Source organism: Danio rerio, chromosome 11, assembly GCF_049306965.1.
Source record: "Danio rerio strain Tuebingen ecotype United States chromosome 11, GRCz12tu, whole genome shotgun sequence".
Classification (NCBI taxonomy): Eukaryota; Metazoa; Chordata; class Actinopteri; order Cypriniformes; family Danionidae; genus Danio; species Danio rerio.
In genome coordinates this window covers 24,184,750-24,201,440 of record NC_133186.1, presented here as the reverse complement: position 1 = coordinate 24,201,440, position 16,691 = coordinate 24,184,750, and the positions used below count along the sequence as shown (strand labels likewise).

Sequence of the window (16,691 nt, the reverse complement as noted above, 5' to 3'; positions counted from 1 at the left end):
TATAATGGACTTTTTCTTGGGAATTGACTATATTATTTGAAATAAAATGTTAATGTTAACGTTCAGAAGGACATTTCACTAAATGACTATGCATAACTATGAATATGCATACGACTTTAGTGCAAACATGCTGAAAACAAAATAATAACAAAGATATGATTATGTAGTACTATAAGTGCATGTGAATACAGAAACAAAATAGAGGAACCATAAGACATTAAAGAAACATATCATATGCTTATTTGGATTAACGTGTAAATAAATATACAATGCACAGCCTCAGACAGTGTAATAAGTATTTTTATTGCATTTTATAATGCCATTGTCAATAATTAGTACAGATTACATGCAACTAGACCTACTGTACAGTTTTTTTATTGTCTGCATGGACAGACACAAGAAGATTCAGGTTACAAATACACAGATATATGTGTTTTTTTTTTATACAGCATGAAGAAAAAACGGCAGTGACTGGCATAAACATGGTCACCGGGGGGTTAGAACGACAAAGGTGGATGGCTAGTTGCCTTTTTTTCTTTAATTTTCTATACCATTTCAAAAGCCACCACCTTTTCTTCCCCCAAGTCTCATCTGAAAAAGCGAAACGAACAAACGGAAGTTAAAATGAAACTAAAGTACATAGAAGTCACTGCTGAAAAAATGTACACACATTCGTAAAAAATACAATGAGAGGAGAGTCAAAGTGGTAGTTCCATTCGATTGGCCGAAGAAGTTAATACCATCAGGCAAAAAAAGCTCCCTTGAAGGAATCCTTTACTTAAAAACAAACAAACAAACAGGCAACTCAAAGCTATTCATCACTGGCATTGGAGCTCTGCTTTAAAGACATAGTCATCTTCCTCAAGCGTTTGTTTGGTTACAGTTGTGGCAGACTTGAAGTAAAAACGTCAATCCACAATCCCTTTGGTGGTCGTTGAAGATGAACTGCATTATTATTACATTTTTTTTTTTTTTTGGTTTGCTACTGTGGAAAATCCACATCAAGTTCACAGCAGATGGCAAACTTAATGTTACAAGAGAAGCCAAAATATACTGTATGGAAGATGCTCTCCATTGGTAACCAAAGAGAGCCACTTATTCTGAAGCACGATTGCCTTATGAAAAACAGCTTTGAGTGCTCATCATGGTAAATAAAGGAATGATTTGATTTTGTTTTAAAGGGAGTCTGTACATGTATTGGCACCTAAATGGACCAATATTAAAATAATAACAATAAAAAAACAAACACCTTTCTTATAAGCAAGAGAGGGCTACACATTTAGTTTCTTCAATGTCTTTTTTTCTCTTTCAATGAAGTTTTGGTCCTGTCTTTTGAGAAAAGTCCTTCTGAGGTATCATTACACAATGAGTTCAGCTTTTTAGTTTAGTTTTCTCTCTTTTTTCCTTAAAAATGCATAAATGCACTACAGAGACAAAAAGTATCAAAATAGACCTAGCTAAGATAAATATACAAACAGGTGTGTGTTACCTAAACCACTTATCTAACTCTTAATCTTTTTTGTTTTTTTTTTTCAATTTTGAGATAATACACTAAAAAATAAAATAATAAAAAAAATCCTCATCGTCCCAGACGTTTTATGACAGAAAAAACTGGGAAAAACAAAGTAACAAAAATAAAAATGATACCTGCAGCACATAATATGATAAATACATACACTTCAGCATAAGCAATACAGTATTCTGAGCTCAAAACTTTACAATAGCAAAAAAAAAAAAAAAAAAAAAAAAAAAAAAAAACAGTGCGGAAAACATAAAACAAATGAAAAGTAAGCAAATAAATGAAACACAAAAAGGAGGGAATGCCCTTGACAGCTAAGCCGAGCGGTAATATACAATAATACATCATGAAGTAACGAAGGAGTCATGGCGATCATCACTGATGTGTTTCAGTGTACCTTAAAGCACAATTGTAGTCCGTTTCTTTAATGCAGCGAGTTTTTTTTTTTTTTTTCAGTTCCTTCAAATCCTCAGTTCTTGTAGCACAAGCTTGATGTTTCTCTTTGGATATTTTGGTTTCGTCTTGCGGTTAAAAATAAAGGCCGGGAGCATGATGATCTCAGTGTGTGTGTGTGTGCATGTGTGTGTGCGTTTTTGTTCTCCACACTTTGCATTAATTGGGAAGCGGGGTCCGTGCGAGAGTGGCCTGCGTTAATGCATTCTGCCTATCATCATTTCTGACACCCAACTGACTGGCCCATTGAGTGTGTGCTAATGACCGGCCAGCTCGATGGCTCTCATTGGCCTGGCCTCTCATTATGCATGCGGAATTAGAACACACAATTAAGCCTCCGCACAGAGGACCTGTACATAGACACTATGCTAATAGATCGCTTAAAGTGGGGAATATGTGATTTGGAGTAGACCCTTTTAAATATGTTGACCACTTAATGCTTCATACTTAACAGGACTCAGCATTATTATTTTTTTTCGTAGGGGGTGGAGAGGTAGTCGTCTTTTTTTATTTATTTATATTTTGTTGCCGTTGTTTATTTGTTTCCATTCATGTCAACGGAACACAGCGATATTTTGGTTTTTCCGACAATGTGTGTGTGTGTGTGTGGATGAATGAAAAACTAGAAGGGATTTACACCTTTTCATTGGCCTATATCTATTTTGTGAACTGTTTTCAAAAGGAGGTAGAGTTATTTTTGGTTTTATTTCTTTGAAGGTGTTTAACATACAGGTGACTATGTACGGTAGCGAAAAGAATCGGTAAATGATTGGTTTCAAATGAAAAAAAGAGTCCCTATCAGCCGTCCCTTATTAGTGTGGTAAATAATACTGTTCAACAGGCAGGATGAGCACAACAAGCAAGTGCTTGCCTGCTTTTATTTTTGGTATTCGTTGAACTGCGTTTTATTGTGAAATACTGGTATTTGAAGTAAACCGTCATTGCTGCTGGCTTCTAGTGTCACAAAGTACATTACCTGCTATTCAAGTGCCTTTTGCATGCAGTCTTAAGACTGCGTTCTCAACACTGCAAATCGCCTGAGCACAAGATGGGGTAGAGAGAGCTTCCTTTCTCAGATCGTAAGTGCTTTGTACATTAACTAAGGATCCGCAAGAGGATGTTAATACTGCTTTTTTTGCTTTTTGTTTCCTTTTCGGTTTGTTTTTGGCCTTTAAATGTATGTAGTGTTATATTAAAACTCCTTTTTACGAACTTAAAAAACATAATGCATTTTACACTTTGGTTTTTGGAATGCTCTGTAGTGTAAGTTAAAACAGAAATGATTTCACTGAAAAAAAAGAGAAATTAAATATTCAAATGACGCATTTGTGTACTTTTGGCCAGTTCTTTAGGAAGAAGAAATTATCAATAAAAAAAAAAAGTGTTTTTTTTTTTTTTGGTTTACTAAATATCTCTTTGGTTACCTGTAACAAAAGTAAAATGGGGAAGAACTAAACTAAAATTAAAGCAACATATATTAAATTAAAACTTGGAATTTGGCTTGGCACTACTTGAGAAAAGCTCTTTTTTTTACTTTATAATTCAATGAAAGCAAAATCTCACATGCTAATCAGACACTTTCTACTCACACAGTGAATTGCAAATAGCTTTTATATATCTAGCAACTATAGAACTTTGAACTGATAATGACAGAGTCACCATATTGGTTAGCCACAGTACAAATCCCCTTTATAATAATATTAATAATAACAGCGTGAGGGGGCAAACACTGTGGTCTGAGGTAATACGTGACCGTTTCATCGTTTACATTAAAGCAATAATTTGTATCGCAGCTGATCTCAATCAAGTGGCTACTACAGAAAATTTGGAAATCCACAAAGCAAATGCGCAAATTTGTGAAAATACATCAGACTTAAATGAACAAATGAAGCAAATATGTTGAAAAAAAGAGAGATATGAGTGCCTGTAAAGTTTTCCAGGATCTTACGAGAGCCCTGTGATGCGTATTTCACCTCAGTCTCTTTAGTTTCAGCTTCTCTGCAGAAGGTTGGAGTGGTTTTTGTTTGCTATCATTTCATTTCGGAAGTGCTATCCGGATCTAGTTTGGACATAGTTTTCATTGTTTTTGTTGTTGGGGTGGAGTTTGTAGAATATGGATTTTTGTTTTGTGGTGGAACTTCTCTCCCAAACGTAACCCATTTTTGGAATGATGAGAGAATCGAAAAGAACTAATCGAAACAAAACAATCATCAACAGAACATGTAGTTGAATTACAGCACAATGAAAACAACACAAAAAAAGTTGATGCTTTAAAAATCAATGACTATGATTTCAAAACGAAATTGAAAGCTACTGCACACATATTATAATCAACAATACAATTAATAAAGTCTCTGAGCCGGTCCTCCAAAAGCCTCGTGTCAGTCTGGCTGTCATAACAGCACCACAGGAGAACAACAGCAAAAAAAAAAAAAAAAAAAAGAAGAAGAAAAAAGTTCCTTTTCCTGAAATAGGCCTTTTTTTGGGGGTAGCGACATTTTCTACGTCAAGTCTGACAAAGAGCAAGAGGGATAAACACGTTCTGGCAGATTCCATCAGATGAAGATAAGAGGAGTTGGCTAAACCTGCCTCCAGCCAAAACGAATCCTTCCTTTCTCTAGTCCAGTCTTGTAAGGGAGACCAACAACAACAACAACAAAAAAAGAAATTGGTCAAGTGGCAAGAGATGCCGTTGTCAGTCTTTCAGCTCATTTTGTTTCAGTCTTTGCTTTTGTTGAGAGTGGTGAATTTGAAATCTGTATGAGCGCAAAGTTACTGAGTCTTGCAGCATCCTCTTTCGAAAGAGTACAAAAATGCGGTTGAAGTCATTCTAAAGATGTGTGTTTGTCATCTTTTTCCTCTTTTTTTTCTCATCTTTCTGAGGTAAATCACCGCTTTGTGTTTATCCCATAGAAAAGCAGTGTTCTCAGGCCCGAAGAACATAAAAATTAAAGCTAAAAAGATTTAAAATAGAGAAACCTCGAGTGACTTCTAAAAAAAAAAAAAAAAAAAAAAGTTTGTGTACTGACGTCAGGTCTCCCTCAGCAGCTTCTATCAGACTATGTTTCAAAACACCAATGCGCTGTTCAAAGGGCCTTTTTGAGGGAATTGTCTGATGAAATAAACAAAAAGAAAATCAGGGGAAAAAGTTGTTTTTGCATTGTGAACAGATGAGGTCAACCCTGTTTTGGTTTTTGAAGTTGGTTTTGTTTCTTTGTTTTTTTTTTCCTCACTTGATCTTGAACGTGTTGAACGTGAGGTAGGGGACGGGGCTTCCTCTTACTCCAGCTCTTCAGTGGGAAGCTCGTCCTCCATGTCGCGATCGTCACTGGGCATGCTCAGGTTTTGAGTGACTGATGCCAAGAGGGACACGGGTCTGCTGTCCTCCTCCATCTCTGCCGGCTCCTCCTTCACGTGGATCTGATGTCTAAAAAAAAAAAGAACAAACCCACAGTGAGTTAGTCATACTGAGAATATAAACGCCTGATTAATCAAATGTGAGGTAAAGCTTTAAATAGGCAACACTCTTTATTCTGTATACTGTTTTCTAATTACATTTTTGGGGAACGCACGTGTAAGTAGTGTAACATTACATTTTGAATTAGTGTAATTTGATTACAGTTCCTTAAGTCAATGTATTTGCATTATTTACATTAGCAAAGCAGTTTTTAGAAGAAAAAAATATTTTAAATCACGTTTTCTGCTGCAACGTCAATTAATAATCATGTGCTTTTATACATGTGCTGGAGAACACAAGCTGAAATGCGTATAGTTGCTGCCTAGAGTTTGCTTCTTCAAGTGGAAATACAGATATTACTTTGATTTTATTTAGCATAAAACCAAAAATATTGCGGTGAAATGCAGTCTATGTCCAGTCTCCAAGGAACTTTTGACTGCTTTTAACTCAACCAGCAACTTGTTCAAGCACTGGAACAGAAGGCATTTTTGGGCAATATTTGTCACAAGGAGGACACCGGCACCCAAAAACATGACAATCCAACTTTTTGTGCAGGATCGGGAGAGAAGTGTAGCTGCTTATGGGGCCATTCACATATCGTGTCTTTTGAGCCCACAAATTCGTTAATTACAATCAAGGTACGCGTCCTATGTTCATATTGGGAGTGCATATTGAACGCGCTCACATTTAACTTGCACACCCAGTTGAAAACCGCAAGCCCAGGACAAGAACTGACTGGTCAGCTTCATACTTTGTATGGAATATACACATTTGGGTAGACTAATTACCTCAGACAAACACAGAACACACAAACACTGCAGTGCTTTTTCATATAATGGATGTTAATGTTTACAGGTGTACAGTTTTCTTCAAGTCTTATTTTGTGTTCAAAAAGCAGGTGAGACCACAGGTTTGCAACAAGTAAATGATGAGAGAATTTTAAGTTTTGGGTTCTTTAAGTCTTTTGAATATGTAAAGCTGCTGGGATCAACCCATTGTAATGTTTCCTAGTGACTATCCTTAAATGACTATTAAATGAACCAAGAGCTGCAGGTTATTTTGTGTTATTATAGGTATATTTTATGTGTTTTAAAAGTAACTTCAAAGTAAAGTAATTAGTAATCGGATTACTTTTTACATGAAGTAATTACTAATGTAATCAGATTACAGTTTTCCAGTAGAAAATCAGTAACCTATATATTAGTAACCTATAAGTAACTTACCCAATAGTGCTCTTTAAACATTTTATTTAACAATGACAGAGATATCAATGATAGAAAAGAGTGATTTCCAGCTCAAACAGGGTTAATAATTTTACCATCAACTATATAAAGTAATACATACAGTTGAAGTCAGAATTTTTAGCCCCCCTGAATTATTCGCCCCCCTGTTTATTTTTTCCCCAGTTTCTGTTTAACAGAGAGCAGATTTTTCCAACACATTTCTAAAAATAATAGTTTTAATAACTCATTTCTAATAACTGATTTATTTTATCTTTGCCATGATGACAGTAAATAATATTTGACTAGATATTTTTCAAGACACTTCTATACAGCTTAAAGTGAGATTTAAAGGCTTAATTGGGTGAATTAGGTTAACTAGGCAGGTTAGGGTAATTAGACAAGTTATTGTATAATGATGCTTTGTTCTGTAGACAGTTGGAAAAAAAAATTGCTAATAATTTTGACCTTAAAGTGGTCCATAATAAAAATAAAACTGATTTTATTCTAGTTGAAATAAAACAAATAAGACTTTCTCCAGGATAAAAAAAATTATCAGACATAATGTGAAAATTTCCTTGCTCTGGTAAACATCATTTGCAAAATATTTTAAAAAGAAAAAAAAATTCTAAGAGGGGCTTATAATTCTGACTTCAACTGTATGTGTCTGTGTGTGTGTGTGTGTGTGTGTGTGTGTGTGTGTGTGTGTGTATAGTATATTAGGAGAGCACAACTGTTTTCAACTTTGATTATAATAAAAATGTTTCATGAGCCAAACAGCAAACTTCTGAATGAAGTGTTACTTTCATCAGAATCAGAGATTGTGGTAAAGCATCAGTGTCACACGTGCTTTATCATAACTGTACAAGAGATCAGTTGAGTAGTCTCACCCGTACTGATGTGGAGAAAGGCCGGGGCTGCAGCTGCCGTTACTGTTGACTTGTTCAACGGTGCTGCTGACATCATCATGGCCAATGTGCAGCATGTTGAGACTCGCACCTGTGCTGTTGTTCATCAGCGTGGGGCTGTTCAGAAGACCAAGACTGCTCTCCGCCAGCGCAGCCTGCACAACACAACATTACACCATTAAGAAAAGTTAAGAGGAGAGGTCAACCAAAATGAACATTTACTCATCAGTCCTTTTTTAAAATCTGCCTTAATTTTTTCCCATTCTATTATATTCTGAAGAATGATGGAAACTAGTAACTACTGATTTTATTATCAACCGCTGGAAGTCAATGGTTTTCAATATTCTTTAGAATGTAATAGAATGGGAAAAAATTAAATAAAGATAAATAAAGTAACTTAAAAAGGTTTGCTATATTAAAAACAAATAACAATTTAAGTGTACCGAATATGAACATTTCTATTATTACAAAAATAATCAACTTAAATATACTTTAATTGCTCAGCAGAAAGAAGATCAGAAGACAAAATTGCTACAATTGTCGGAATTAATTATATCTCTTTAATTAAAACATAATAACCTGCAACAATCTTTAGAGAAATATCAAAACAAAGACAGCACAACCAGTTTTAACATTAATGATCATTAAAAAGTTGACTAAACACCAATTTAACACATTAAAATAAATTCTAAAATATACACTGAAACTAATATTGATAGAAGACGAAAATTCTTTTGATAGTTCCTTCAGAAAAGCACTAATTACATTTTAATTTTTTTTTTTACAATAGAAACCACTTATTTTAACAAGTTTAATTATTGGTTGAATGATTACATTTTATTCTATACAAGATAAAAAACTCACAAAGTTTTGCTACAACTTGAGTTTGAGTAAATGGTGATAACATTTTGGATGAAGCATCTCTTTTTTAACACTGTGAAGGGTCAAGATAAGTGAATACAGTTTCCTTTAAAAAACTGAGGAAAATTACTCTAAGTTTAATTGTTTTTTATTTTTATTTTCATTATTAAATGTCTTTAAAGTTGTTAAAAAATGGCAGCAGTGTTGCAGCAGGTTAGATTGTTTCACCACTAGGGGTCTCCTTACTTCCATATAACAGTGCAGAACGATCACTGATACCACATTCACACATATACAACCCCACACGCGCACACACACTCTGGTGCTCTACATCTTTAACCCACTGAATGTGTGTATATATGTTATGATAAGTGTTTTAGCATATTATTTTTTTTGGTAATACCCATTTGATTCTTTGAACTCTTTATTTAGTAAATATTAAATTAAAACAAAGTAAAAATATGTAATATTTAATTCATAAAATATTTATTTTTAATTTAGTTTATTTTACCCAATGCAAATCATATGACGATGATACAAATTTAAGAAAACACAATATATATTTTGTATTTATATTAATAAAAGGGTACAAGTAAAATATAACAAATCTATTCAAGGAAATGATACATTCGGATATCTTAATTTAGACATCTTAATGAAATGTAGTTCATTATAGTGAGAGAGAGAGAGAGAGAGAGAGGGAGAGAGAGAGTGAGAGAGAGAGAGAGAGAGAGAGAGAGAGAGAGAGAGAGAGAGAGAGAGAGAGAGCTGACAGAAAGAAAGACAGGACAAGAATAGATTGTTAAAGGCAAATTCATAGTGATTCTGTAGAGAGAGCAAGTGGTGGCAAGAAAGATGATCAGGCTCACGCACAGTTTAACTGTTGTCAACTAAATGAGGCCTATTTTTTGTTTTAAACTAAAATAAACTAAAACTTAACTAACTAAATTCAGATGAACAGCGCAGGTGAATTTGTTTTGCTCATATCTGTATTCTAAAGCATTTTACACACAGATTTGTCCATACATAAAGTGACTAAAAGTATATTTTATTTATTATTCTAAATTTTGTTTCCAGCTGTTCATAGTTCTTTCTGAATTATGGAGTGATAAAATATCCCACTATACACTCTGTAAAATCCTTTGACTCTAATGCATAAAAAAATAATAAAGAACCAGACTGATCTAATATTCAGATTTTAAATAAGTACATATTTAATTCCAATCCATAATTTGCATATTAAAACAACATTTTTATAAACTTGTAATGCATACTTTTTTAATTCTTAATGCTATTAAACAAATGGGGAAGTAAATATTAACAAATATTTAATAAAAATTAGTTACATTTACCCTAAAAGTATGATTAACACTGCCATCTAAAACACACACAAACTCAGCAGATAGACATCATTCTCTCACACTTCGTCAGGCTGTTGTTGTGCACACTGTGTGTCTGCTCTTTTGTTAAAGGCTAGTTTATGTGTGGCCTTTTCAGGATGAGCAGTTCCATTTCCATAGAGATGGCCTGCAGGGTCAGAGTGGGACAAACTGGGCCAGGCCGGAGAAACTGTGTGTGTGTGTGTGTGTGTCTGTGTGTGTGTGTGTGTGTGTGTGTGTGTGTGTGTGTGTGTGTGTGTGTGTGTGCGTGTATGTGTGTTGGCCTGTGATTAGCTGGGCTGTTTGTTTGTCAGCCGCTGACACTGCTTGTCCTGAGAGGAGATGGATGGGCACAGACCTGACAGAGCGCCACACACACACTCACACACATACACAAACCCACACACACACACCCAGACCAGGACGCAAGCTAACAAAGGCTAACCTCCCATATCCATCTCTGTCTCGTCACACAGGGAAAAAAAACACACACACACACAGAGAAAACACAAACGCACAAACTCAGAGCAGGGCTGCGAACGCTCCGAACGAGAGTTGCGGTGACACCGGTGGATTCAGGAGATTTTCTAGGACAGACACTAATTTTATGCTGTGACCTTCATTGACAAATATTTGACGCTATAAATCACATATGGCTGCGTGTGCGATGGAGGGAGGAGAACGGAGGAGGTTTGGGAGAAGCAGCTAATTAGAGGAAGAAATTGTTATCAGTGCCCTTGTGTGCTTGATCTGTGCAGGATTCTCACATTTTTTCTTTTCTTTTCCAGGAGCTGTAAAATGATTTGGAGATTCAAGAATAAATGACTGAAATAAACTTATAAGACTGTTCGGCTCACATTTCAGATGTCAAGTTCTAGCTGATGTTTAGTAGACAAAATATTTAAGAGCTTTCATGAATTATAGTTTAGAAATGCTGATGCCAAAGTAATGGGTGAAATGTAGATTTTTTTTTTCATACTTATTTTATTTTGGATCGACTCAATAACAAATCAATCAGATCAGACTATGAACCAGACCAAAAATACCGCAATCACAAATCAGAATATGAAAAGGCAGATTTTTTACTTAAAATTAATATTTTGAATGCAAAAAAGTGAATATTGGGTAAAAAGGAAACTATACATTTCTATTTTGAATTTACCCAAAAGTTTAAAGTTCATAACCAATATATTCAATTTCACTGTATTCTGTTGTTTATTATTTTTTAATGGTAAATGTCATTTGTAATGTTATTTTACATGTTATGTCATATTTTATAGAGGACAAAAACATGCAAATGAATAAATAAATTAATAATTAAATCCACAAATTCCTGCAAAAATAAATAAAAAAAATAAATAAATATGGAAATAAATAAATAAATATAACCCCCAACCCCCCATTTTTTATTATGTACTTTTAATTATTTATATATTTATTTATGCAGGAATTTGTATATTTATATATGCATATATTTATTTATTTATTTATTATTTTATTTATACAGGAATTTGTAGATTTACATATACATCTATTTATTTATTTGCATATTTATTTATTTATTGTTTATTTATGCAGGAATTTGTGGATTTATTTGTTTATGTTTTGTAGGTTTTGTTCTCCATAATATTTTTTAAATTTTTTTATTTATTTATTAGTAAATAAATACAAGTCCAAGTGTAAAAAATATAAACAGATATAATAAAAAATCTAATAATGAATATAAATGAACATGAATAAATAAATAGTTCATACATACATATACAGTGCTCAGCATATATGAGTACACCCCCACAGATCTCTCAGTTAAATTAACATTTTCTATAGGATACAATATTATATTTGTGCATATACATTGGATAATACGGTCCTGAAGCCAAATCTGGAGCTCATCTAACAAAATAAATTACAATAATAGTAAAAAATAGTAGCCCAAATTTATATCTTAGAGAAAAATATAAAATTACATTCTCAAAAAATCTTTCCATTTATCTTTTCCAATGTTTGCAATAACTATTAAGTAAAATCATTCAGATCCCAACCAGTTCATCAATGAATCATTTACAGTGATTTACATTGTACATCAGTTCGATCAAATTACTGAAAAGGAAGGAATCATTAACTCTCAAACTAGACGTTCTACATTTTACAAAAAGTTTTCAAAAGTAAGAGTCTCACCTGATAGCTGGCATTCAGTGAGCCAAATCCCAGTCCAGAAATCATATTTTTCACAAGAGTGGGGCTTCTGGGAGCAAAAAGAAAAGAAAAAAGATGATGAATTAGATGCGCTGGATTTCAACATAACACACCAGACCAAACTGTGGATAAAAAACCCTCCTTAACCTGTGAAAAATGCTGAGGCACTATTCTGTTTACAAGAGATAAATAGAAAAGTTAAACAATAGAGACTAACACATGCATTCTGACACAGCATATACTGCACACACGCACACACACTGTAATGTGGTGTGCAGGCCGTCGGCTGGGTAATTTGCCGTCGTCTCTCTGGCAGAGCTTGAGACGGCGTGTAACATCTGTTTGTACAAATGCAAGCAGGCAAGCTTTTTTGCAGTGCATCTGCTCACAATGTACCCTAAACAGTGTAGACACAGAAGGGAAAAACACACAGGCGCACAAACACACACACACATGCACGCGCGCACTGCCAAACACAAGCAGGGGAGGCACAAAAGAGACCTTTGTGCTTTTGACTAGAGAGTCAGTAATAGGGTAATGATGGGAAGCCCATTAGGGTAATCATACATGCCAATAACGATTATAGCCTCACTTACAGAGCAGACCTACAAGCTCATGCTTTAGCTACAGAAATAAAAGCATGTTTTGGGGACTTTCACTCAATAAATAGTGTTCACTTAAAGAGGGAAGTTTTAATCCAGGGTTTTACAGGTTGGCTTGACTAGTATGACATCAAACTGTCTGCTGTTTCGGTCTGTAAGGCTACTTATATCATGCTATATTGAAGCAAGGTTAGAGTGTTAACCCAACTGTTTGAATTCATTATCAAACCTGATGAAAGCTCCCTAAATATGACATTATTAATTTAAGCTTATTTAGTGAAAAAGTACATTTTTTGGGATTACTTGTGGAAAGAATGAAAACAAAATGTTTAGCTTTAGATCAAACTTGAGCATGTATTTAAAATGTTTATATAGGTATATGATTTTGAATAAGATGTAGAATGTACTTGCATTTTTATTAAGGAAATGAGCTGCATTTTCACAAAAAAAAATAGACTTAGCGATTAAACCAAATCTGACCTATATTTTGACATTTAAAGAAAATAAAATGATTTTAAAATGAGGCTATTTGTACACAAGCACTCAATAGAATCACTTCAGTACATTTAATTTAACCCTTTGATGCACAAGCTATAAAATAAATATAGAAAAAATAAACTGAGATGGGACACTCTAAACCTATGTAGTGCATCAAAGGGTTAAAATTGATAAAAATGATGATGTAATAAATATTTTTCCAGTAAAAAAAAGTAAAAGGACATTCCTATATTTCCTAGTATGACATTACGTTATGTTTTAGATAAATAATTTTGTTTTTGTCTTATTTCTCTCATAAATTTTATATATTCGACTGTTTTCGACCAAGTGCATTATCTACATATGAATATTGGCCATACTTTATAGATAAACAGATAATAGATTTATACATTAACATTATATCTGTGCATGACATACATGGTTATAAGTTGTAAAATAAACAAGAATTAATTATATATACAGAAGACCACATTTTAAAAAAAATGATTACTGCTGTTTGTTCAAACTACCTGTTTAAAATGAGCTGAAACCGCACAATTCTTGTTATTTCTTTGGCCGATTCCTTTGTTTTATGTTCAGTCCACTTTAATTTGTAAGCCATTAAGCTAATTTAGGCGTTTTGTGTGGCGGGACAAGGTGAAGGAATTGTGTTGGTCCAACTACCTGGATAGGGGATTTGTAGTTCCCAGCATCCTTTGCATGGGATTAAATGAAGAGGCAAATGTTGACGATAAAAGTAATCTTAGATGTTTAAAGTTAATAGAAAGACTTCTTATAGTTTAATATTCACTTAAGTTTGAAGATTTAGAAGATTTTCATGTAATGCTTTGAGTTTTGAGATTACCACCTTACAAAAGCACCCATGCTTAGGGTGTTTGCAGTTTAATTAGCAAAAATGCAGTTTGTTGCTTTGCTCGGTGAGCAACAACTGTCCTAAAATGAGTTCTGGGCTCAATCACAATCAACTATATATGTAACTCTTTAAAATGGCTCTTTTAGTTCATTTAGGATAACTTCAAATAAAACTAAGAGACATATGTATGACACATTATGACATACATGATGTTATCAGACCTTGAGTTTAAGTTAAATATACTTAATTAAAACTTATTTAAACTTTTATTTGATAAAATTATGTTGGACCAACTCAATTGCATTAAATTGTGTTTACTTTACAGTAACAGCCAGCATTCAGTTTTATTATACAATTGAAAATTCATCAAATATACAGTGCCTATAAAAAATCACCATACCCCTTTACTGCTTAAAAAAAACCTTCAGGATAATGCTGTAGAAAGTCACAGATTAGGAAAAGGCTACAAAAACATTTCAAAGGGTGCAAAAGTTATTTGGAATGTGATCAGATTTCAGGCTGTACAACAAACAAAGTAACTATTTCAAAGGGGTGTGAGGATTTTCTATAGGTGCTGTATCCACTCCACTTGTTAAGTCGTGAAGTCGTAATCAGTAATATATGGTAAACTGTTTCCGGGTCCAAGCCGCTAGTTATTTGAATCGAGAAAATATTTGTACTAATCCAACTTTTTGGTCATCAAATATTAGGCATGTATATATATATATATATATATATATATATATATATATATATATATATATGGATATATATATATATATATATATATATATATATATATATATATATATATATATATATATATATATATATATATATATATATATATATATATATATATAGCGATCGTGATTTTCGAAAGTTTTACAAGCGTTTATTATTACAATTTGTCGAGTCTCCTCATACAGTTTGATAGCGCAATTGGACCAGGAAGCCGCTTTGCCTGACGTCAAACGTAACAAGCGGATAGTCATTCAATGTTTGATATCCCATTTCTTGGTAGACCTACCCCTTGAAGTCTACGTACCCGGTCATCTTTGGTGGTCTCCTCTTTTGGTATTCCACTTCATCCACAGTCCAAACAGCACCCTTAACATTCTCGACCCGCACAAAGCACTTGTGCAGACTCAGGTTATGGCGCACAGCATTCTGAATAACCGCAACAACAGCACATGCAGGGGAAAAAAGAAAGAGACCAAAAAGTCAGTCAGTTTCCCAGTCCCTTCCCCAACTCTACGGCGTAGGTATCTTAACCGAAATCACCGGCGCGTCGCTGTCATTGCTGGAAATGCAATTATAGCGAAGACCTGATATAAACAGCCTTTAATAATGGCATAAATCTTATACCTGCTTTCTAATTAAAAGAGCGCACGTGATGATGAGCACAAAAGATTGTACGGCTCAGACGGAGAGCGTATCTCTCCATCTCAAACCCGTTCCTCCGCCCCGCAACCATCTCGCAGACACACACAACCAATTAAGTGCACATTCTACCAAGGGGAAGTGACAATGTGGTGCCACACCATCATAACAGTGGGAGTCAAAAAAAAACTATCTTTGAACACAAAAAAATAAGAAACGATGCACCCTCCACCATCAGCAAACCCACCCCCTGCTTTTTTATTTTAAATTTCACTAATCAGCCACTATCTAGAATAACACCCCCAAGGGAGGCCCCTTCCTTTTCATCTGCTATTTGTAGTTTGTTCATGCCCAATTTCATTACCAATTTTAATTCGTGTATAATTAAATCCTGTGTATTTTTTTTCCGACGCACTCTTCTTCTTCTTCTTCTTCTTTTTTTCCCCCGAATCCATGAGGGAGGGACTGCTGATGCCGGAATCACTCCTAACCATAATTACAAGTGCCATAATCAGGCGAGGCCTCCCTCCTTTGAATAAATTTCGCCGCGCAGGAGCGATGATGCTTAGTTTTGCAAATGAGTATGACCCCAATTTCAGCCTGCCACCTCACCGATTTTATTTGCATTCCCATCCGTGATGAAAGACTAATTCTCCCAGTTAAAACATTAGCAGCAATTTAAAGGGGGTCAGCCTTTGCAGACATAAACAAAATGCCCGCCTGGCTCTGTGTGTACGTGTGTGTGCCAGCACATGAGTGACTGGTTATATTAGAAATATGGCACGCTTGATGCGGATGTCAAGCGGGTCTTGGTTTCTTCGGAAGGAAGAGTAGCCACCGTTTCAGCCTAGAAATGAGCAGCCATGGTGAATATACAGTTGAAGGCGAAATTTTTAGCCCTCCAGTAAAATTTTAATTCAATTTTTATATTTACCAAGTGCTGTTTATTGACAGTATTTTCTATACTATGTGTTCTTCTGGAGAAAGTCTTATTGTTTTAGTTTGAGCAAAAAGCAAAAAATCTAATAATTTTTGTTACAAAAAGTCAAATATTATTAGCCTCCTTAAAAAAATATCTATGTTTAGATACAGAACAAACCACTTTTGTCCATTGACTTGCCTAATTAACCTAGCTTAAACCGTGATCACACTTGAGTTTGAGCATGCAAAATTCTGTCATACATCTCTGTGAAAAGGGGCGGGATTAAACAAGATGATTAGAAATAAAACAAGCTAGCGATTGGTCCATATTTTACATTTCTGTCCAGAGAGGTGATGTTTTAATCTTCTATTAGTCTCACGCTATCACATGATTAAGGGTTTCACGATCCTCCAAATCCTCAGTTCGATTACATTTTCGAT

At 34.3% G+C, this 16,691-nt stretch overlaps 1 protein-coding gene across 12 annotated transcripts in view; it reads right to left on the bottom strand.

Annotated features, from left to right (window-relative positions):
* Positions 1-282: 282 nt before the first annotated feature.
* The window catches only part of foxp4 (forkhead box P4), a 487,998-nt gene continuing 471,589 nt past the window's right edge, over positions 283-16,691 (bottom strand). For 8 of the 12 annotated variants that reach the window (XM_073915911.1, XM_073915914.1, XM_073915912.1 and 5 more), the window contains 4 exons: positions 14,995-15,116; positions 11,976-12,042; positions 7,540-7,712; positions 283-5,399 (listed from right to left, as the gene is read on the bottom strand). In XM_073915911.1, the coding sequence (XP_073772012.1) occupies positions 5,252-5,399; positions 7,540-7,712; positions 11,976-12,042; positions 14,995-15,116 (510 nt within the window). In that variant the 3' untranslated portion in view covers positions 283-5,251. 12 annotated transcript variants of the gene reach the window in all.